At 32.1% G+C, this 25,549-nt stretch overlaps 1 protein-coding gene across 1 annotated transcript in view; it reads right to left on the minus strand.

Moving 5' to 3' along the window:
- The window catches only part of LOC144255071 (protocadherin-15-like), a 452,955-nt gene that overhangs the window by 106,725 nt on the left and 320,681 nt on the right, over positions 1–25,549 (minus strand). Inside the window, 2 exon segments of the mRNA XM_077799103.1 lie at positions 3,757–3,897; positions 5,137–5,246. Of these exon segments, the coding sequence (XP_077655229.1) occupies positions 3,757–3,897; positions 5,137–5,246 (251 nt within the window).

Consider the following 25,549-nt stretch of genomic DNA (forward strand, 5'->3'; position numbering starts at 1 on the left):
TGTAGTCATCAAAATCCAGGTTCCAGAAATCTATTTTATTAAACAAATAAATATAAGGGATAATAAAAGAAGATCTAAAAGCCTCCACCAGAAGACTGCTAGAATGAATAAATAAATTCAGCAAAGTAGCAGGTTAAAAAAATCAACATACAAAAATCAGTAGTTTTCCTGTACAATAATAGTGAATCTTCCAAGAAAAAAAAATTCAGGAAAATAGTCATATTAAAAATAGCCTTAAAAATAAAGAAAGTGCCTAGGAATAAGTAGAACCAAGAAGACGAATACCTCTGCAATGAAAACTATAGAACACTGAAAAAGAAAGTGAAGAAGACATAAGAAGATGGAAAAACCTCCCATGTTTATGGTCAGGAAGAAATAATATTGCTACAATATCCATATTATCAAAGGCAATATACAAATTCAATGTAATTTACCATCAAAATGCCAATGATAATCTTCACAGACCTAGAAAAAATAGTTCTAAAATTCATTTAGAAATATAAAAGATCCAGAAAAGCCACAGAAATTTTAAGCCAAAAGAGCAATTGTGGAGGCATCACAATACCTGACTTTAAATTATCCTACAGATCTTCTCCTTAACAAAGGCAACAAAAACATACTTTGGATAAAAGACAGTCTGTTTTCCAAATAGTGCTTGGAAAACTGGTTACCCATATGTAGAAGATAAGACTAGATCCTTGCCTACAAAAACATCAACTCAGAATAGATCAAACACCTGGGAATTAGACCAGAAATTCTGCAACCAGAACAATACATGCATACCTATGTTTATAGCAGCACAATTTACAATAGTCAAATTATAAAATAAGTATAGGTACTCATCAACAGATGAATGAAAAAAGAAATTGCTGATATGTACAAACAATGGAGATTGTTTTTTCAGCCATAAAGCAGAATGAAATTATGTCATTTGTTAGAAAATAGATGTAACTTGAGAAAATTATGTTTAGCAAAATCAATCAACCTAAAACCTCCAAAATAATCCAACCTCAGAAACTTCAGGGTTGATTATTTTCCTTCATGTGGAAGACAGAAAAAAAGCAAAAAAGAGGTGGTGGTGAGAAATCTCAAAATCAAATGGAGGTTAGTTGAGAAATAAGGGGAAAAGGGAAGGCCAGGGAGGGAAAGCAAGGAAATACTAGAGAATGATACTGGTCAAATTAGATTATTATATCATGTGTATGTATGAGATGTAATAACAAGTCCCACCATTATGTATAATTATAATATACAAATAAAATATTTTAAAACTGTATCCTAAAGAAAAATCAAGGAAAATAAAAAATCAGTAGCAGTGATGAAGCCTACAGATTAAATGAGACATAAGAGATCTATTGATAGGTCATAATGAGTAGACCATTTTTGAATTTTGTTGAAAATAAATTATTAATATGAATACTGACTACATACATGTTGGCATTGGAAATTTTTTGCTAATTTTGATGAAGTTATCATAAAATTATTAAAATTAAGTTTTAACAGTTCTCATCTTTGAAAGACATATATCAAAAATATTTAGAGTGTAATGTTGTATCTCTGAGCAGTTTCAGAATAATGCAGTAGGGAGAAGTTTGGAATGGATGTAGAACTATTTCTCAGCATATGTTAACCTTGAGATGGGTAATTGATACATGAAGATTCATTGTAATTGTCTCTGTAATATGTATATATATGCTTGAAATGTTTCATACTTTGATCCCCTGCACTGAAAACACACATTTCATACTGAAAGGTTAAGATGTTTTAAATATTCCTAGCCTTGAATTTATTAAAGGAGCTTTAAATTTTTCTATTTAAATTATTAATTTTTATTTAAATATTAAATTCAGTTAGAGTACAGTTGTAAAATTTACTTTGAAAATTATGTTGTTATGATAAAGAATTTACACTATAATACTTTTTTAATGAATAAAACTTCTTACTTTTATTGCCTTTGTTCATGTGATATATGGTAGAGCTAAAGACCACAGGGTAGCTAATTCTGAAGCAAAGAAGAACCTTCAGACAACTAATTAATTAACCTCAATTTACATAATACTCTTAGTATTTGCATAGCTAATGGGCTAGGGATTGATTGCAAGCCATTAACAGTTATTAGTAAATGAAACTATGTTTGAAAAATATGAGTTCGTATTTCAAGTTTTAGGGGCAAAAGTCAGTTATGAGATGTTAGCAAAATTCAGAGCATCAGGCATTAAACAAACTAACATTTAGCTTTATAGACTTCATGCATTTCTGAAAGGATAATTCTGAATGTGCTAATTGATCTCACCTCTATGCATACAGAGGCACATACAAATATACATGTGTATGTTAGGTAAACTTTCATTAGCCTTACAATTATATTTAAATTACAGTAATGGGAGCTAGTTTTGTTATATTTAACTATAAGAACTTCCTATATCTCTATTCCTAAAAATCACAGGTTTTTCTCAAGAAATGCCACATTCTACAACCTAAATATTCAACAAAATTTTTTCTAAAGCTTTTCAACTATTTCAAAGAAACATTACAAAATTTTCAACTAATCTTTTCCATTTATTTGTATGTGCAATATTATATAATTTAGAGCTACCCTATCATTTTGTCAACTTGTTTAAACAATTCAATTTACAAGCTGAAGCATCCTCTGTATTTATATTAAAAAATACTGCAGTTTAATGATTTTAAAGCTTAAAAAATGTGGTCTGTTATTTTGAAGGAATTTAATTCTGCCAGTATGCATTCTGACTGAAAACAGTTTGAATCCTTTAATTTCAAAGACACATTGTATATAAGCTGTTTTTTTTTCAAATGATCAGATAGTACTTTCACAAGCAACTATACAGTTCCCTCCACTTGTTCAATAAATAAGGTTTATAATAAATAAGAAGAATTACCTTTATCCAATTATTTACAACATCTTTTAAATTTTTTGTCAGTGCCTTTCACAAATGGACTTTCACTTGGTTTACTGTGTGGGTCAACTATATTTCACTGAAATGTTGAGAAAAGATTTTAGCTTCACAAAGCAGTGTTAAACTCCAACTCTTCATTTACTGTCATTTTTTTTAAGTTCCACTGAAACTTTCTTGTGTTTGCAAGATGGGGTTATAATTTTTTCATTTTATAGAGATGGGTGTGGATTAAATATGATGTTACATGTAATTTGTGATTATTGTTAGTCACCAATTGAAAAATGTTTTTCCCTTTGCTTTAAGGAAATAAGTAAGTACAAGAAGCCACCTGGTGGGGCTGGGGTTGTGGCTCAGTCATGGAGCTCTTCCCTAGTATGTGTGAGGCACTGGGTTCGATTCTATTCTTAGCACCACATGTAAGTAAATAAAAGAAAGGTTCATTGACAACTAAAAAATATTAAAAAAAGAAGCCATATGGTTCAGGCAATGTCTAGTAAATACACATTCATTATAGTTTATGTTTTATATACTTATCCAGGGTCTCTCCAATAAATTAAGAAAAAAGGTTTATTATTTAATATATATTGATAATAATGGTATTTTAACAATATCACATACATAGTTTGACAACAGTATTTTACTGCCTTGACATTTCAAGAGTATGAAACCTCTCACAGAACTGCCATATACCAGCTATTAAAATGAATGATAATCATTTCCAGGTATTAATGATACTCCTTTGTTCTCCACTGAGAAATTTATTTACATATATATTTAACTAGAATATCAGCAGAAACACTATAAAATTCTTGACAAGCTCTTAAGTAATATAACTCACTTTTTGAAGGAACTCGGATATTGGCGAGGACCACTTCCAGGGAATCGGCTTGGACTCTAAGCACATAACTTGTTCTTGTTTCGTAATCCAGGGGTGCATTCACATAGATGACACCTGTGATGTTATTGATTCCAAACTTACCTAGAATTTAAAATACAGTTACTAGTCATTTCCTTCACATTTGCAAGGGAATAATTCTCTTTAAAAGTTAGTCTGGTTTCAAAAACACTTAATTGTAGCAATTATAAAGTGTAAAGTATGAAAGTGATAAGGCACCAGCTTTGGAAACTATATTCCAGCCCTGGAAATAATAGACATCAGTATTTCCCCAAATGATACCTTGAAATTATAATTAATCATGTGTGTTGTTTTGAGATTCTTCTGGATATCAATGCTTCTGTGGTCTTTATGCTTGAAAAGTGGTATATAATACGCTACTCACCACCACAGGTTCAGATGGTCTTCTACAATAGTAAAACATTTTAGATACATCTTTTAAAAAAACCATTTAATTTTGCTTCACCAAATATTTTCTGGTTTTCCTAATAACTATACTTTCAATAATTTAATGGATCTTACTCTATGGATTAGTGGTCTGCTAAGAACCTCTTAAAGAACAAATGGGTTATTTAATATGTAGGTTATACTTTCAAATTACTTATGATTCTAATTATCTTAAATATTTTCATCTGATTTCTATATTTTAGAAATTTGTATATATGCAAATATATAAATATATATTTTTAAAGTGAAAAACACAGAACATTTTTCAGTTTATAATGCTGCACCGTTTGGATTCTCCACATCCTTTCCTCACTTTTCTCCGTATCATTTATGACCGTCTAAAATATTACATATTTATACATTTGATAATTTTTATTATCCATCACCTCTCATTGGACTGTCAAATCCTATGAGTGTAGGGATCTATTCTGTTTACTGTTCTATCCCTAGAGGCTGAAAGAAAATTAGTCCATAATAGATGTATAATAAATATTTGTTGAATGAAATAACAAATGAATTAAATGTAAAACAGTAACTTCGAGGGATAGATGATAATAAATAGAATCATATTGCTATCTTCAAGGGAAAAAAACCAGATGGAAGTAGAGAGGAAAAGTGTTGTAACCAATTGAAGGACTACAGCTTTAGTTAGATGCTGGATGTCCAATAAATAAATGTAAAAATAAATAAACAGGAAGCTCATTTTTTATCTAGGCGGGAGGCATAATGGCATCATATTAGCAAAAAAAAAAAAGAAATGCAATGAGGAAAGTAAGATGTTGAGCACTGGCTGTAGGGGCAACAGTGTCTAGTAATAGTGAGTCACTGGCAATTTCATTGGTTTCTTGTGAAAACACAAGCTAAAAATCAACTCACCTTCTGCATTTCCTGAAACAATGGAGTACACAATACTTTGATTGATGGCTGCAGCAGAAATTACACCAACTGTGGTCCCCCTGGCTGCAAGTTCACTTACTGGAGGAGGTCTGTAAATTTAGAGATAGCAATTTATTTATTTTAAGATTATTTTTTAAAGTCACTTTAGGTTCACAGAAAAATTGAGGGGAACTTAAAAGATTCCCCCCCATATACCTTCTGCTCCTACATGTACATAGCCTCCTCCATTAACCTCATCCCATGTTACAGTGCTACTTTTGAGACAGTTGATGAAACTGGATTACATGTCATATCCACCTCAAATCAATAGTTTACTTTATGTTTTAATTTTGGTGTTACATATTCTGTGGTTTGGACAAGTGTTTAATGAACAATATTCACCATTATAGTATCATACAAAGAATTTTTACTGCCCTAAATACTCTTGGCACTTCACCTATTTGTTCAGTCCCTAACAAACACTTATCTTTTTTTGTAGGTCCAGTTTTACCTTCTCCAGAAATGTTATAGAGAAATGGAATCAATGTATAGAGACTTTACAATTGAAATCATACTATACAGCCACTATTCAGATTCATAATATGCACTTAGCCTTCTTCTTCATCTTTTCATGGCTTGCTACCTCATTTATTTTACAGCTGAATAATATTATATGAACTAGAAGCACTGAAGTTTATTTCCATATATGAAGAAGCCTTTGTTGCTTACATGTTTTGACAATTGAGAATAAAGGTGCTATAAATATCAGTTTACAGGGTTTGTATGGCCATAAATTTTCAACCTCTTTGGGTAAACACAGAAGAGTATGACTTCTGGATCATATGGTAAGATTTGGTTTAGTTTTAAAGAAACTGACCAAGTAGATATACAGATTTTTGTTCTTTTCATTAATGAGAGTTCCTGTTGCTCCTTATTCTTACCAACATTTGTTGTTGTCAGTGTTCAAGATTATGGCCATTCTAAGAGATGTGTAGGAGTATCTATTTGGAATGATAAGAGTTTTGATTTTAATAATAGAGTGTGTGTAATATTATACATGTGCAAGTTTATTTGAGTAATACCACTATCTGGTGCTTCAGAGAAAATACCATATTAAAACTTCAAATCTAAAAATGATGTTCAAAATTATGCAAATGATCCTGGTTAGAATGCCTTATAATATATATTATTTTAATTAAAATAAAACATAATATTATTCTATTATCTGCCATATTACATACAAAATTATTTTCAATTTCCAAAGTAACTTCTGGACTGAAACCAATAGTTACATGCATTTGCTAACTCAAATTTTTGAAATAAAATGTTGCTCTTGTGTTCATATTTGAGCAGATGGGCTTCATATATTTTTTTTTCTTATCCTAATCCTGATCTACTATATTTTTTAACTATATCAAAGTATTTGAATGGATAGCATAACAAAATTCACATTTCCTTTTAATTCACTTATTTTGCTTAACTGTAGACATATTATTTCTCTAGTAATTTGGTATCTATATGACTTCAAAAATATTCATTAATACCTTATTTAATTTTCAAAATATGATTTTATAAATTGGTTATCATAAGTAGGCTATCATAACTATCTTCATAAATTTATACCAAGCAATCATTCTCTATAATTCACAATAATTTAATGTCATCCATTTTTGATAGATTTAAAAAAGGATTACGTATAGGATCTAAGCAACATTTCTTCATCTTTTTTCTATTCCAGTTACTATAACCAATCTGATTTCTGTAAGATTAACCTCTGGCCTCAATCTTTTTTTAATATGACATTGGAATGCATTACAATTCTTATTACACATATAAAGCACAATTTTTCATATCTCTGGTTGTATACAGTATATTCACACCAATTCATGTCTTTATACCTCTACTTTGGAAAATAATGATCATCATATTCCACCATCATTAATAACCCCATGCCCCTCCCTTCCCTTCCAACCCATCTGCCCTATGTAGAGTTCCTCTATTTCTCCCATTTCTCCCTATCCCACTATGAATCAGCCTCCTTATGTCAAAGAAAACATTAGACATTGTTTTTTTGGGGGATTGGCTAACTTCACTTAGCATTATCTCTCTAACTGCATCCATTTAACTGCAAATGCTATGATTTTATTCTGTTTTATTGCTGAGTAATATTCCATTGTGTATATATACAACATTTTTTTTTCTATCCATTTATCTTTTGAAGGGCATCTAGGTTGGTTCCACAGTTTAGCTATTGTGAATTGTGCTGCTATAAACATTGACTAATAGTGGGATAAGGAATGGGAGCATGGGAGGAATAGAGGAACTCATAGATAGGCAGAGGGGTTGGAGGGGGAGGGAGGGGGTATGGGGTTATTAAAGATGGTGGAATGTGATGATAATTACTATCTAAAGTACATGTATGAAGACACAAATTGTTGTGAATATACTATGCATACAACCATAGATATTAAAAATTGTGCTCTATATATGTAATAAGAATTGTAATGCATTATGCTGTCATATATATATTAAATTTTTTTATATAAATAAAGAAATTGGATGTAAGAAAACTTTTTGAAATCAGATGGGTTATAGTCATAGATTGGAAAATTTTTGAAAAACTGAATTTCTTTCTTGAGGAAGTAGATATTACTTGCCTATTTTGTTAGTGAGATGAGCTAAGTTTGATACATTCTATAGTTAACCTCTTTTTTAGTCTTAATAATATATATACAAATATTTATATATATATATAAGATGACTGCTAATAATCTTTTATCTTTAACATAAAATTTCCATCTCATTTTCAAATATTAAAAATAATATTTTGTGTTCATTTTTTTTATCCTAACTTCAAAATGAGGATGCAAATATTATCATGGGGTAAAGAAACTGGCATAATTTAGAAGGCATTTAAATCCTCTGCATACCACTAAGAGCATTTAAATTTCTATTTGTTAGTGAATGTTTAAAACAGATTTACTTCTAGACAAAATATCTTCTCATTAACCTTTGTCTTAATTGTTGCAGCACACTTCTTTTTATTAGAATAAAAACATACTATAAAAACGCAATTTTCTCCTAGCTAGAATTAAATGAACCTCTCTGATAATGAACATTAGATTGCAACATCTCAATTATTTTCTATTTATTGCCAGGAAGACCTATTTTATTATTGTTTTATGCCCTGGAAAGTATCACTTACATTATTGGGCAAATTACATACTCTACTTGGAGTCACATATAATTTGAATGTAAAACGAAGGAGTTGGTGTAAATCAGGGCTATAAGGTCAGATGAACAGAGAAGGTAGAATCAAAATCAAATGAAATAATGTGGGCTGGGTATAAATGAATAGGGAGAATGAAACTAAGGAATGGGACACTGCATAAGTACTATGCAATAATTGAAGCCCAGTGTGATCTTTCCAACTGACAAAGGATATTTAAGTATTTTATATGAATTTTATGAACTATCAAATTTTGGCAATTAATGGACATTTACTTTTTAAAGCATCATGGAACAAAATTTGTTTTATAGGCTGGTAGGTTTTTTTTTTAAATAAATGTATCTACTAACACGTTTTCAGTTCTTCCATTTTTTTGACTGATAGAATGTGATTTATCATTCTTTCTTTTCTTTCCAGTGAGTATGATCAAAATCTATTGTTTAATTTCAGAAGAAATAATTATGGCCAAATAAGGAGTTTCTCAGAAGACTTAAAAAACAAATATTTCACTATTAATTCATATCCCTGCAATACATTCATTTATAGCATGTGATGTATCAGCAGCCCTCTTCTAATTTAACTGTTTTTTTAATTTTAATTCATTATATATGAAAGCAAAATGCATTACAATTCATATTACACATATAGAACACAATTTTTCATATCTTTGGTTGTACACAAAGTAGAGTCACACCATTCATCTCTGCATATATGTACTTAAAGTGATGTCCATCTCATTCCACTGTCTTTTCCTGCCCCCATATCCTCTCTTTTCCCCTCCCTCTGGGAGGATTAGATGAATTCTAATTTAACTTTTTAATGCTTGACTCAAAATGAAAAGTTACTGGGTCTCTGAAATTCAAGAATACCAATTTTCAAAACTAAATTTATTGTTGGTAAGACTCACAAAAAGTACACAAAATTAAAGAAGCACTCGAAACAGGGTTCATATGTACTCACTGAATTGGAATAAGATTTAGTTTAGGGAATGTTTTGTCTTTTATTTATATAAGATTAAAACATCACAAAAAATAAAATAAAAAAATAAAAAATCCTAAAAAATAATTTTTAATTGTGAAAAATAAGAGAACTATACAGCCAAAGATTCAATATATCAAGTAAATGGTATACCAAAGTAAACTGTATGTCTTTAACAGATATGGACATCCAATACTAGAAAGACCAATGGTTTCAGGCCTTCAGGAAAGACCTTCATTATAAGGTCTTTCATAAAAACATGCTCTAAATTGGGTGTGATGGCCATGTGCCCTGGAATATCTCGAAGAGAAACATTTCTAACTCCCTAATGGCAACTCTGAATTTTATTGGCTATTTTAAACCAAGTTGACATTTTTTCACAAAAATTCTGAAATCATCTTAATTAATTCTTACAGACAAGCTTAAATAATATTTTTATTATAAAACAAACTATGATAGAAACTAATTTTAAATTTGGTTATCTTGTTCATAATTCTATTTGCATTGTATCAGACTCCCTAAATTTCTATGTAAAACAGCCATATATTTTTTTTAATTAATAGGCATTATTTTTGTTTTTGTTATTGAGAAAAATATTAGATAATGATAGTTTCATAATGCCTAGCATTTAACTATTTATAGATCCTTCCAGAAAACCTTGATTACTACTGAATTATTTTTTATTTCCTTCTTATTATCATTTATATTTTAAATGACAATTAAAAGCACAGGTATTTATATTGTACAGCATTTGAAATTTTTATACATTGTGTAGTGACCAAATTAAATTAGTTAATATAGGGATAATTTCACATATTTACTTCTGGTGAGAATACTTAAAATCTACTCTAAGTAATTTTCAAGCATATAATGCCTTATCATAAACTATAAGTCACCATATTGTACAAAGGATCTCTTTATCTTACTTCTCCTAAGTAAAATGTTGTATCTCTTGACTAAAATCACTGAATCCTCCCTCACCATCCAGTCCTTGATAACAACCATTCCTTTAGGATCTTATGAGTTCAACATTTTTTAGGTTCCACTTATAAATGAAATTATGTCTTATTTCTTTCCATGTCTGTACTATTTCATCTAATATAACATATTCCAGGTTTATCTTTGTTGCAAATGGCAGGGTTTCTGTATATTTTAGGGCTGAACAACATTCCACTGTACATGCCAAGTTTGATTTCTCCATTCATCCATTAATGGGAACTTAGGTTGATTCATTTCTTGGCTACTGTGAATTATGCTCCAATGAAAAGGGTGTGAAGATATCCCTCAACTAACAGTCCAAGTATAAAATGGACAAAGGACTTGAATAAATATTCTAAGACAAAATATAAATGGTATGTGACAAATATACAATAAGTAATTGTAGAAAAAAGTACTTACTAACATGAACTTGGCAAAGACTCGCAAATTAAAACAGCAATGAACCACCACCTCCTACCCATTAGCATAGCTATTAACAAACAATGCTTCATATAAGTTGTTCCACATGGATGTGTTCTGTCTTACCAGGGTCATTCAGCCCAGGATGCAATGGAGAGAAGTCAAGGGACAACTAGGGTGGCATAGTGATGCTCTTTGCTGTCCTCCACGCAATGGAAGTCCTCCCTTGGGATTAGTTATTAATGAACCTGCCACAGACTAACCTAAAAATCTACTATTTTTTCTCTGTTTTTTTTTTTTTGTGTGTGTGTGTGTGTGTTGACTTTATTTTTTAAATACATGATAGTGGAATGGGTTACAATTCTTATTACATATATAGAGCACAATTTTTCATATCTCTGTATATAAAGTATGTTCACATCAATTCATGTCTTTATACATGTAGTTTGGATAATGATGTCTATCACATTCCACTATCATTGACAACCCCCAGCCCCCTCCTTTCCCCTCTCACCTGTCTGCCCTATCTAGAGTTCTTCTATTCCTCCCATGCTCCCACTTCCTATGCCATTATGCTTCAGTCACCTTATATAAGAGAAAACAATCAGCATTTGTTTTTTGGGGATTGGTAACTTCACTTAGCATTATTTTCTCCAAAGCCATCCACTTACCTGCAAATGGATGGCTTTTTATTCTCTTATTGCTGAGTAATATTCCATTGTGTATATACCACATATATCCATTCATCTACTGAGGGGAATCTAGGTTGGTCCTATAGTTTAGCTATTGTGAATTGTGTTGCTATAAACATTGATGTGGCTGTGTCCCTGTAGTATGCTGTTTTTAAGTCCTTTGGGTATAGACTGAGGACAGGGACAGCTGGGTCAAATGGTGGTTCCATTCCCAGTCCAAGAAATCTCCATACTGCTTTCCATATTGTTTGTAATACTTTATATTAGACAAAGGCGACATAAACATTCATTGGAGAAAAGATAGCCTCTTCAACAAATGGTGCTGAGAAAACTGGAAATCCATATGCAACAAAATAAAATTAAACCCCTATTTCTCATCATGCACTAAACTCAACTCAAAGTGGATCAAGGACCTAGGAATTAAACCAGAGACTCTGCATCTAATAGAACAAAAAGTAGGCCCTAATATTCATCAAGTGGGATTAGGCCCCAACTTCCTTAATAAGACTCCTATAGCACAAGAATTAAAACAAAGAATCAATAAATGGAATGGAGACAAACTAAAAAGTTTCTTCTCAGCAAAAGAAACAATCTGTGAGGTGAATAGAGAGCCTACATCTTGGGAGCAAATTTTTACCCCTCACACATCAGAGTACTAATCTCTAGGGTATATAAAGAACTCAAAAAGCTAAGCACCAAAAAAACAAATATCCCAATGAATAAATGGGCCAAGGACATTAACAGACAATTCTTAGAAGCGGATATACAATCAATTAACAAATATATGAAAAAATGTTCATCATCTCTTGCAATTAGAGAAATGCAAATCAAAACTACTCTAAGATATCATCTCACTCCAGTAAGAATGGCAGCTATTATGAAGACAAACAATAATAAATGTTGGTGAGGATGTGGGGGGAAAGGCACACTCATACATTGCTGGTGGGAACTGCAAATTGGTGTAGCCAATATGGAAAATCTACTATTTTTCAGACTACTCCTTCTCTTTTTCTGAACCTCTTGCAATGTCTGTTCACTGTCACTATATTCTTGCATATTCCAGGATGCCATGCAGTTGGAATCACACAGTCTCTTCAGACTAACTTCTTTCCTTATCAATGTTTACATAAATTTTCTCCATGTTTTTATGACATGATATCTCATTTTGCTGTATTGCTGAATAATATTATGTTGTATGTATACATCACAAAGAGCTAGATTTTAGTAAGAAAATTGACCAAAATTAATCAAAACCTCTTGTTTTAAAATACATCTTTGTCACTAAATGCATGAACCAGAAAAACTGCTTTATAATTTTTAAGCAAAATATTTCAATTTTCTTTTGAAGACATAAATCGCTCACACTTGTTTAACATTTTAAATTATTACTGAAAACACAGATTTAAAAAAATCTCTTTCAATTAAATACACTTAACTATATCTGTCATCTAATGACTATACTAAAGTAACACAATTTACATTGTCCAAATGTTAGACCCAGATTTACAGTATAAACATAGATAAAACAATTATTATACAATTTAGAGCCTACTTTTATTATTGTGCTCAAGGAGTAAAAATAAAAGTAAATGTTATACACGTTTCATAAAGTTCCTAATTATATTAAATGCCATGCAGTTTAAGATATAAAAGTGTTTGTAAATAGATACTATAAAATTTCACTGGGATTCAATCTGGCTCTATTGCTTTCTTTCTACAGAGAGACAAATCTAATTTATTTTGACATGTTTAAATTCAATATATTTGCAAATCAGTACCAATTAAGAAACTGTTTTTATATCTACTATGAGGGAATTTAATGAAAATGAGAAAAAAATAAACACCCACTGGAACTCTTATTATTTGTAACCTTGGAGTACTTGCATCAGGGTGATCTAAATTCAATATATCTAACTAAAAAAAAGTTTTAAAAAGTGATAAATTGGGAGGCTGAGACCAGCTTTATCAGAATTTCTAGGATGAATTGTAGATTAGAAAATTAATAAAAACCAATTGTTTATATGCTGTTTTTTACATTTTTCCCCTAAGTGTGTTCACTATTAAGAGTTTTACTTTTATTCAGATCCATAAAGCATCCTCTTTTTAAAGACATGACATCAGAAATCTAAATAATTTCTTAAGCCATTCTAAAAGTAAAACTCTTATCTGTGGGGGTCTGTATCTATGTTTTACTTTATTACTATTCTCATTTCTTGAGTTATTTGAATCCATCATAGTCAATGTCTCTCAAACTGTCAGAATGTGCTGAAAAAATATCTTGAAATTTTCAAAATGTAACACTAAAAATGATCTGATTTCAGAGGCCCATTAGGTCAGGCTCAGGAATATGATCTGCAACAATTGGCTAGATGGTAAAGAGAGTAGGGGGTTTGAAATCACACTGGTAAAGAAAAATGGGCTTCCTTTCTCCATCTTTTCCTCCTCCCTATGTCCTCACTAACTTCCAACTCTCTGAGTGGCTTGCTTTAGTCTTTAAGCTTACAGCCATGGATGATCTTCCAAAACCTAGAGCTAACCAGATAGTGCTGCTTCTGATTCTCATAGATTGCAGTTCTGCCATTGATTAGCTTTATGACCTAATTGCTTGGCTTCTCTTATTTTACTTCTTTTTCTGTTAAGTGGAGACAATACTTATTTCAGAAGTTTGCTGACTGTACTAAAGGACATTATATGTACAAAAAGAAAACTTTTCCTTATGCTGATCACAAATTATGGCTATTAACATCATTATTTTATAATTTCTGCTTCTGGAAGAGTAGCTTGAAGATAAAATTATATGTGTACTTTTTTCTTCTAAACAGTAGGAACATACAAAAGATGAAGTGACTATTTTAATGAGCTAATACTGTAAAATATGTCTTATGCACTGTGATTTTCCCTTTATAGATCTCAGCATACATCAATTGTACATACAAGACAAAGATAATATTTTCCTTTTCTATTTTTATAGTTTTAAATCCATAGATAATTTTTGGCTTCATTCATATACAACTACCATGGGATGATTCTGATAACTATAGTGGGCATTGAAAGTTAAAAACAATAAAAATAAATCACCAAAATCCAATAGTTTTACTCACATAAGCTTACACTTTCATTCATAAATTCTTTACTGAACACATGCTGTGTCCCTATGATGGATGAGACAATGCAGATACAAAGACCTGAGAGAGGAAGTGGGCCCTAGGTGCAGGGAGGTTAGAGCCTTGCCAACAAACCAGTTACAAAAACTCTCAGGGTAAAATTTAGTAAGTGCATTAATATCAGACTCCTAATGAGAAAGATTATATGGTAAGTTCCTAAGGATCTACAAATCTAGCTGTAAATAGAATTAGGGGGCTACAACTTTTGAGGGAATAAGTAGGCCAAGGATGTTCATAACTGAATGACTGAACTACCTACTTAAACAGGCTATGTTGTGGGTCTCTATATACCTAGTGGTGAACTCTGAGAAAACAATTTTGTACTTTAGTTAATTTAATTATATAGTGGGAGCTCTTTTCTCTTTTAAGGATGAATTTGTATAGTTGGTCTTTTCTAAAGACAGTTAATACATTTTCAAACCAGTCACTTAATGTTTTTATTTATTAATTTAATAAAGTTTATGCTTCTAGATAAGAAACATAAAAATCATCAATCACTATGGGATCTTAAAGTATATTAGTGTAATCATACAAATAATATTACAATATAAAAATAAATCTAGATTTAGCATCTGATATTTCTATTCATTCTGCATAAATTACTGAATGTACTTCCTCAAAAAACACAATAGTTGGGCTGGGGATGTGGCTCAAGTGGTAGCGTGCTCGCCTGGCATGTGTGGGGCGTTGGGTTTGATCCTCAGCACCACATAAAAATAAAATAAAGATGTTGTGTCCACCGAAAACTAAAAAATAAATATTAAAAGGTTCTCTCTCTCTCTCTCTTTAAAAAAAAACAAAAACACAATAGTCATTTAAGAGTCATGAGAATTTTTGAAAAATTAGAAAAAAACGTTATTTCCTAAATTGTTCACAGCCTAGGAAGATTGTGAATGTTTACAATTATGCCATTTAGGAAAAAAAATATATATAATATAATCAGTATATATTATATAATATAATATATATAATATAATCAGTACTCAGTACCTTAAAGTAGACAAATTCATCACTACTTGAGGAAGTTGAGGTACTAAATTTTCTTCTATATTGTTATTAATGAAGTTACAATTAACATATGATGCTTAGATGTAAATTTTATTATAATTAAGGTAACCATAAACAAATTTCTTCCCTTTTATAATCACTTGCTTTTTAAGCCAATAACAATTATGCCATGAAAGTAATAATTTTCAACATTTCTTTAAATTATTAAAATAATAAAATAACTTCAAGCTTAATTAAAATAAAGAATATGCTCTAATACATACCTGTGCACAGATTTTTGTTTTTGAAATTTTGCTACTAAATAATACATCTATATCATCTCACTTTGTTCTTTCATCCACACTGTGTTCATATTTGTTAAATTTAAAAAACATATTCAAAAATCCTGAGGAATTCGCTTTAACAAACAAGAAATCTTCCCAACAAATATGCTAATTTGTAATTTTGAAATTTTTAGGTTCCAAGTGTCCATTTACTAAAAAACAGATTCATTATTCTTAGTATGTCTGATTAATAACTCGTTTTTTTTTCTTTTCCTGCCAACTACTTAGTGTACTGAGAAATTAAAATAAAGAAATAAGTTAATAATCTAAAACTTCCTCATCCCGGAAATTCATTTTAATTGCAAATACAGATATTATAAAATTAGAAATATGTACCAAAACTTGAATAGATTTTTTAAGTCCCATCATTTTTATGTCATCATTCTTAGTATACCATTTACTTCCACAGAAATTTAACACATTTTAATTTCCTGATATATTTATTCAGGTTAGAAGGTATTGGCATGGTATGTGAATTAAAAATACAAAGTTTTCTTTGCTGTTTCTCCCGTTCAGAACTGCAGTTTGTTTTTCCTTTCCTTGTATCTAATCCCTGCCATGAACTTGTCCAACAAAACAAGATGATAGTGACATTGTTGCTCTCATGAAAATAAGACCTTGTAACTTTCTTTTGCATGTTGTATAGGTGCTCTGAGATTGCATGTGAAGAATATGAGAACAGTCTTTTTTTTATTATAAAAAAAAACAAAAACACGTTGGGGAAAGCTCAACTCCTCTAGTTGACCTAGCCTAAGGAGAGTGCCCAGCTGAGATTAGACCTTGCAACACACAGGAGTATCAAAATACATAAATTGTTTTTGTCTTGAGTCACTAAGTTTTGATATAGATAACAGAAATTGTTTCCTGAGAGTGGACTATTTCCATAGCAAAATATGAAAATATATGGCCCTAGTTGTGAACTGGCTGGCAGGCAGTGGCTGGAAATGAGCAGTGAGGCTGGAGAACGGGAGAACCATCTGTTAGAGGAAGCTGTAAAGTTGATGAGAAAATAGTTGATCAGGGCTAGAAAATGACAATTCTTGCTTAGTAGTTGTGAACCAACTGGCAAAATTGTCACAGTAACTTGGAGGAGATTGCCTTATGAACTAGTGAATTTGGGGATGTTCTTAAGGGAGTTTCTAAAAGGGTCTACCGATTCCTTCTAGTGAATTTTTTTTCTTTGGTACCAGAAATTGAGCCTAGGGGTACTTAACCACTCAGCAACACTCCCTTCCCCTATTTATGTTTTATTTTGAGATGAGATCTCCCTTAGTCTCTTAGGGCCTCAATAAGTTGCTGAGGTTGGCTTTGAACTTGTGATCCTCCTGCCCCAGCCTCCCTAGCCACTGGAATTACAGGAGTGCACCACTGCGCCTGAACCTTATAGTGACTTTTGATGATATATATTAAAAAGGAGAGGGGAGACAAGAACAGTATGTTATGGTTCTGCTGTTTCATCATTGTGGTTTATGTAAATATCTTGTGTAGTTCACAGATATTTGAATCAAGAGGAATAGCACCCAAAGAACCTTGCCCACATTTGGTCTTGACTTAAATGTGATATGATTCTGAATTCAAGACTGATTTTTTAAATGGAATAAAACTATTGGAGATCCTAAAGGCCCAAATGTTTGTTTTTCTATATATTTATTTGTTTGTTTATTTTTTTGGTACCTGGGATTGAACCAAGGGGTGCTTTTCCAATGAACCACATCCCTTGCCCTTGTTAAAAAAAAATCTAGAGACAGTGTCTTGCTAAGTTTCTCAGCGCCTTGGTAACATGATGAGGCTGGCTTTGAACTCACAATACTCTTGCAAATGTTTCCCTAGTAGCTAGGATTACAGGCATGTGCCAAGAAGCCCAGCTGTTGCTTTGCATATGGCAGAAATGTAAATAACTGAGGACAGAAGATAGACTGTGGTGAATATTTTGAACCCATTATACAATATACACATGCATCAAAAGATCACACAGTATCCTGTAAGTATGTTTAATTTTTTATGCCAGTTAAAAACATTGTTACAAATATTTCTGTTCATCCTATCAGGAAGGAGAATTTACTTTGCTTCTATTTGAATTTAGGGTGGTCCTGTGTGTTGCTTTGATCAAAATAATTTGGGGTATGTGTGTGGTGGGAGTTTTAGACTGGGGGAAGATTGTGTGACTTTCAGCCTTAAACTCTGAGCCCCAAGGCTTCCACTCAGTCCTGAGTAGCAGGTAAAATCACCCAGTCTACCTTTCTTATGCATGGAAGATTAAGGGTACAGAGAGAAACCCAGTCACTTTCTCAAATCGGAACCACCATCCCATCCACAAGCTAAGTATATAGGGACCAAGATAATTTTTAATGTTTTCTCAGCTCCATTACAATTTAAGTAGGTTTCTTCAGCCCCTTTGAGAGGTAAACATTTAAAAAAAAGTTCTTTCCAGGTTTATAATTGAGCGATGGCTTTGTCAGTAAGCTGTAGGTCATCCCTTTGGTTTCTCTGGAAGTGTAGGGAAATAACTCTGATGGATTCATTGCTCTAAGTAGAAAAATCACCTCCAGTTATGAAGATAGGAGGTCATTTGCCTTTCCTTTGGGGTAAGAAAATTAGCAAAGGTGGATGGCCTCCTTTCTGCTGTTAATACTCCCTAGTCATTTGTTTCAGCTGAGTTAAGTTCAGAATAGCTTTGGTCTCTCTCTCTCTAATTGGAATGACCTTTAGTAAATTCTTCCTTGAGGTTTAAATCCGCACCAGGAATACTCAGCCATCTCATGAAATTCTAAAAAATAGAAATTTACTGTTTTACATCATTGGGTTTAGAAGGTAATTTATACGGCAATAAGTAACTGATACACATACAGAAAAAGAAATCTCCATTGAATAAGACACAATTCCCAAACATCAAGTCACTAGGTCACCAAGCAGTTACAAGTTACCTGTCATGAGTCCAGTACTGTATTTAGAGACACCAATGACCGTATGGTTCTGTTTATCAATGCTAGTCCTTGCCCATCACTCTAGACAGAGTGTTTACTCTCCAAATGCCTTGCTTTGGCTGATAAATCAAAGAATGTTAACTATCCTAGACCATATGGATATAGTAAGAATACTAGTGCTCTCCCTTAAGAAATATACAATCCATTAGGTGAGAGAAAGCATATACATAATCAGAATTCTGTTTTTAATCATTCATTGTTTGACATTAGCATAGTAATTTCTGCTTTCTCTGCAATTGCTTGCATGTCTTCTCCTATCATTCTTTCAATGCATGTGATTTTTGTTTCAATGTATTGTCTAATGATATAGAAAGAAAAGTTTAAAAGATATAAAATGCAGTATTAGAAGATTATTTAAATGGCATTGCAGTTTAAAATTGAGGAGATCGGAGATGAAGAACTTCACCATTGTAAACTGATGATAAAATGTCATGAGCTGGGCATGGTGGTGCACACCTGTAATCCCAGCAGCTCAGGAGGCTGAGTCAGAAAGATCAGGAGTTCAAAACCAGCCTAAGCAAAATATAGGTGCTAAGCAAGTCAGTGAGACCCTATCTCTAAATAAAACACAAAAGGCCTGGGAATGTGGCTGAGTGCTTGAGTGCCCCTGAGTTCAATCCCTAGTACCCCCACTCCTCCAAAAAAATCATGATTGTGAATCAACATTTAATATATATGAAAATCTGCTTTTTATACAAACCATGGAAATGCAGAGTGACCTTCCTTAAAGAGCCTCTGCATATGCATTTTAAGTGTTCACACCATTCAGTGTTTCCAAATTTCTCTGTGTCAGTGAACAAAGTCCTCTGAATGGCTCATAAGTACCTTCTACAATCTGGCTTTAACTACTCCTCTAAACTCATTGCCTTAGGACTCTAACTAATGTGCTATTTTGCCTCAAAAATATGTCTGCATTAATTAGCAATAAAATAAAATCAATGTACCTTATAATGTGTTTCACTTGAAACAAACTATCCATAGATATAACGTAATGACAGAAGAATGAAATCCTTACAACTATTTATATTAAAACACCAGTCCTAATTTTAAAATGGATTTAAAATGAATTGTTGAAAATTTGCCTCCTTTGTTGCTGGAAGACTTACTTTATTCTGAAACATGAGCAAATGTGAAACCATGCACAACCTTGAATTTGTGATGGAAAATTCAATTCCTTGTGAATACTGAGAAAGCCTAATGAAAGCTGCAATGAGGATTGTACAGTCATTTTTTGAATAAAGAGGCAACATCTATTATGTTTGTAGAAAGAATTCAACAATGCCATGAAAAGACAGGAAAGATCATCTTCAGGTAAAGTCAGCTCTCATATTGGACAATGAATCTGAATTAAAATAGAGAACAACTTTAGTAATCAAGTGATGGTCTCTGTAAATAAACTTATTTTATTTTATATTAATAATTTGCAGGTAGCTTTCTTTTCTCTTTTACAGTCTTTGCAATCACGATCAATGATTCTATGTACATATTGTCTTAGTTGGTTAAAAATTTTAAAATTCCTATGTCCAAATTTGTCATTTAATAAAAATTAATATAAATTTTATAAAAATATAAATGTTACAATGTTTCTCAATGTAAGGTAGTTTTAATTCTTTTGAATAATGAGATGATAACTAGAACTGCTTGATTATATTTTCTTGGTGATTGTGATTACACTGTTTTTATTTTTCATACTATATTATGTAAAAATTTACCATACTATATTATACCTCTGGATTACAAATTATACTTTCCTCTGGAATGCCACAGAGGGAGGTATACTATTAATTCTTTTAAAAATCTATTCTAATTTTATTTTTTGGTATAAGGGTTCTAAAGTCTAATTTTAAATATAAATTGCATACCATATTGAATTGTCATTACAAAATTAATTCATATTATTACAAAATTAATTCATATTAATCAACAATATACAAATTTTGTTTTAACTGCAGTAGGGAAATTGAAATATTTTTAAAGGGTTTTTGATTTTGGAAAATGTCAAGATGTACATATGTATCATATTCTTGCTTTGGATTTGATGTATTAAATTTGAATACTAGAAATTGAAAAACAACCCAGTATTTTCTCTAGGGTTAGCAAAATATCAACTTGTTCAATAAGTTATCCAGAATGCCTCAGGAATATTTGGCCTTTCTCCTATTTATATGTACAATAAAACTTTTGAACTTTTGTATTTATGGAAATTATATTTTTAGATACACGAATCTTGAAAAATGAATATAAATATGACCTTAAATGTAAGAAACGATTAATGATAAAGGTTGCTACATTCTCATTTTGAGTGGATGTCAAAGATATGACTATATAGGTGGCATTTTTTTTTCTTTTTTTTGGAATATTTTAAATGATATCTTTGATTAATTTTTGGATAAATTGTGTAATTGGGGGTAGGATATTGCATTTCCTACCCCAAATCAATATTCACATCTAGACTGCATGATGTATTTCAGACATGTTGACCTTTCCATGATATTTGCTTCTGAAGCTGATGACAAGTAAATTCCAGTGTGTATAAGACTTAGTCTATCATCCCAAGATGAAGGTCAAATGCCGTTCTTCAGAATGCTAACACATTTGACCTACAGGAGTCAATCTATTCTGAGGTAATATTATTTGTTTTACTATTATTAAAATTTTATGTATCTGTATACATTAAAGGAGAGATTTATTAAATAATTTACTCTTAATGATATAACTATTTCCCAGAAGATCCCAAGGGATAAAAGATTGGAGTCTCTCATCAAATACAGACATTTGTTGGCAATGAGTATATATGCCTTGTAGATGTTCATCTGCAGGGAGCACAGTTGACCAATATCTTAGTTGCTGTGCTTTGAAATGTGTTGCTGTGTTTGGATGAAACACATATTTGCTATGGGACACTAGCAATTAATAATAGAAAATATAGATGGTAAGACAGGTTCCTTCCTAGAAGTGAAGTAATTATCTGATATTTGTCTATTGCTTGAAGATCACCTTACTGTCTTGTGAAACCACACTTAAATGACACAGTAGTCACTTCAATTACACAGTAGTCAAGGGTGTTTGTGCCTAGTATTTCCTCCTTCTTGGGTTCACAGTATATCCTGGTCTTAAGGTTTTCCTGGTCTTATCTTCCTTCTTTCTCAATTTTCTCAAATGGAGTATTTCCCTAAAGAAAGTACTACTTGTCAAATCTCATATTAAAATAACATAGGACATTAAGGAAATTAATACAAGAATTATTTATTTTTCTGTAAAATAATATACATTCTAAAATGAGAAAGAAATTTAATGAACATTAATGTAGAAATTTAACATATATTATAATATCTTTATATATTTATATGTTAAAATAAACATGAATAAATTGATAAATAATGCATATTTATTCATGTATATGTTATAGAATAATGACAGAGATGACAAGGTTTACAAAGTTCTCTTTCTTAAGCCCAGTCCTTGTCAAGATAATTGCTAATAAATGATTGGAGAGTATTATTTTCCACACTCTCTTAAGGGTTTTACTTAGTTTCAGTCAAATACTTGAAAGAAGAAGTGAATGCTAAAATGTTGGAAGCTCAGAGAAGATGCATAAAGAATATTTCAAAATAATAAATGTAGTAATAGTAATATCAATGTAGGGAACAATTTCTCAGCATCCACATTCATTAGAAGATTGAAAGGAATTAGCTCCTCACAACTGTAAGATAAACAAAAACAACAACAACAAAAAAGGAGCCCAGTCAACTTTGTGTCAAGACTATTTTCTAAATCAAATAGTAAATTATTAGGTCCACCAAAAAATCTACATGATCTGTTCCATCCATTATGTGATATGAGTTTGAAAACAGAATAAGATTAATCTATTTTTCTCAATTTTAAAGGAAAGCCAAATTGTGAAAAATGGTTTAAACAAAGATATAAGGGTAGGGCTGGGGATTTAGTTCAGTTGGTAGAGTGTTTGCCTTACATGCACAAGGCCATGGGTTCATTTTCCAGCACCACAAACAACAACAACAAAAAAAGATACAAGGGTAAATATTTTAAAAACTTCTTCATTATTTTAATGTTAACTCATACCTCTTGACATAGGAGTTATTGCTTGAACTTAATTACTGAAAACATCGAAAAAAGAAAGAAAGAGGAAGAAAGATTTAAGCTGGAGGTGATGTTGAGAAGGACAAAGACAGAGATGTTTGAACAACACAGAATATAAAATGCCATTAACTCTTTAAGACATTTGTTTCAGGCAAGAGTAGGAGAGGAAAAATGAAGAGTGATGACATAAGATATAAAAACTTGAAGACAATAATATTATTGACATATCCTTGTTTGCCCAAATGAGATACTGAGCTGAGTGAAGTGTCACATGCCTGTAATCCCAGCGGTTTAGGAGACTGTGGAAGGAGGTTCTTGAGTTCAAAGCCAGCCTCAGCAAAAGGAAGGGACTAAGCAACTCAGTGAGACCTTGTCTCTAAATAGGCTGTGGCTCAGTGGTTAAGTGCCCTCGAATTCAATCCCTGGTATTCCCCCCAACACACACACACACACACACACACACACACACACACATAAAAAAGATAAGATATTAAAGAAGCATAGTTTAAAATATGGATATCACAAATGACAGGATTTTGTTTTGGTTTATAGGTGAGAGTTATTCCATTGTGCATATGTATCGTACTTTCTTTACTCATCAGTTGAGGGGCATTAAGGTTATTTCCATTCCTTGGCTATTGTGCCACAGTGAACATGAGAGGGTAGAGATCTTCAACACACCATTTCTATTTCCTAAGTTTGGATGAACTGGAGATCATTATGTTGAGTGATATAACCAGGCACAGAAAGACAAGTTCCAGGTACCTCACTTATATGTGGAATCTTAAAAGCTGATTTCATAGATGCTGCTTTTAATCAGGTGTTTTTTTTTCATTGCTGTGCCCAAAACCCTAAGCAGAACAATTTCAGAGGAGGAAAAGTTTGTTTGGGGCTCACAGTTTCAGAAGTCCCAGGCCATAGATGGCCAATTCCACTGCTCTGTGGGATAAGGCAGAGGGTTAAGGAAGAAGGGCACAACAGAGGAGGAAAGCAGTTTGGGATGTGGCACCAGGAAGCAGAGAGAGCTAACTCTGCTCTCCAGGAACAAAATATATACTCCAAAAGCATTTTCCCAATGACCCATCCGCTCCCACCACAACCTACCTTCCTACCTGCCAACAGTTATCACCCAGTTAATCTCTATCAGCATATTAATGCACTGATTAGGTTACATTGTCTTGCATTGTCTCACACATGAGCTTTGGTGGGGGGAGGGTAGAATGATAGTTACCAGAAGTTGGGAAGATTAGGCAGAATGAAGAGATAAATTGATGAATAGGAAATAAGTAACAGATAGGATAAGAAGTCCTGGTGCGCTATTGTCCAGCAGATTGACTATTAATACCAGTGGTGTGTACAATAGGTAGCAATATTTTACTGTACATTTCACAAAGCCAAAAAATGGTTTTGAAAGCTTTTATCATGAATAAGTGCTAAATGCTCTTGAAAATAAATGTTTAATCACTTTCCCTTTTCCTTAATGATGGAAGAAGAATTAGTTTAATTATGTAGCATAGAACAACATTTCTCTGGCCTATTATACTTAAGTGTGGACCTGTGTCTGAAATTTCAAAAGAAATGTGAGCACAAATACAATGTACAATTCCCAACTTTGTTGAAGAAATTTCTGGATGTGAGCATCTGCCTGTCCCCATCTTTCTGCTGACTAAAATCGCAATGATTGACATTATTTTTTAAAGAATGTAAGAGATGATAATCCCTGAGTTGGTGTTGCATGACTGCATGGAGGACTGCATATTTCAACTGCTGCCAATACCCTGTGTTAACCTTGCACTTTACTGGGAAAAAAAAAATGCATGCTTTTGATTTAGAGAATCTAGCCACTAGAATTTACAAGTTTCCTTTTACAGTGGTCTAACCTAATGTTACAGTTTGGATATTAGTTATCCCCCAAAAGCTCCTGTGTACAGGAATACAGAAGTATTCAGAGGTAAAATGATTTGATTATATGAGAACTATAAGCAAATCAGACCAATCTATTTTGAATGGACTATCAGGAATGTAACTGTAGGCAGGTGGGGCATGGCTGGAGTTGCTAGGTCACCTGGGGTGTGCCCTAGAAGAGTGTACCTTGCCTGTGGCACCTTCTTCTACCTCTCTCTGCTTCCTGTCCACCTTGAGTGGAGCAGTGCTCTTCCAACATGACCTTCTCTGACGAAGTTCTGCCTGATTTTAGCCCAAAAGCAATGAAGTCAGGTGACAATGGACTGAACTTTTGAAACAGTGAGCCAACATAAACTTTTCCTCCTCTGAATTGTTCTCATCAGGTATTTTGGTTACAGTGACAAAAACCTAGTAACACACCTACCCTAACTAAATGAGGATAATTTGATTATCCTGAAATACAATGATTTGATTGGCTCTTCCAATATAAATAAGACCACAGGGTCATTGTGGGAGGTATGTATCAAGAATTCAGCTCAAAATTCTAAGATAATAAATATAAAAATATTTTTTTCTAAGGAATTTAAACATCAATACTGGAATGAAGATGTTTCTAAGCTATGAAACCCTG

The sequence above is a fragment of the Urocitellus parryii genome, chromosome 5 (assembly GCF_045843805.1).
Source record: "Urocitellus parryii isolate mUroPar1 chromosome 5, mUroPar1.hap1, whole genome shotgun sequence".
In the NCBI taxonomy this organism is placed as follows: domain Eukaryota; kingdom Metazoa; phylum Chordata; class Mammalia; order Rodentia; family Sciuridae; genus Urocitellus; species Urocitellus parryii.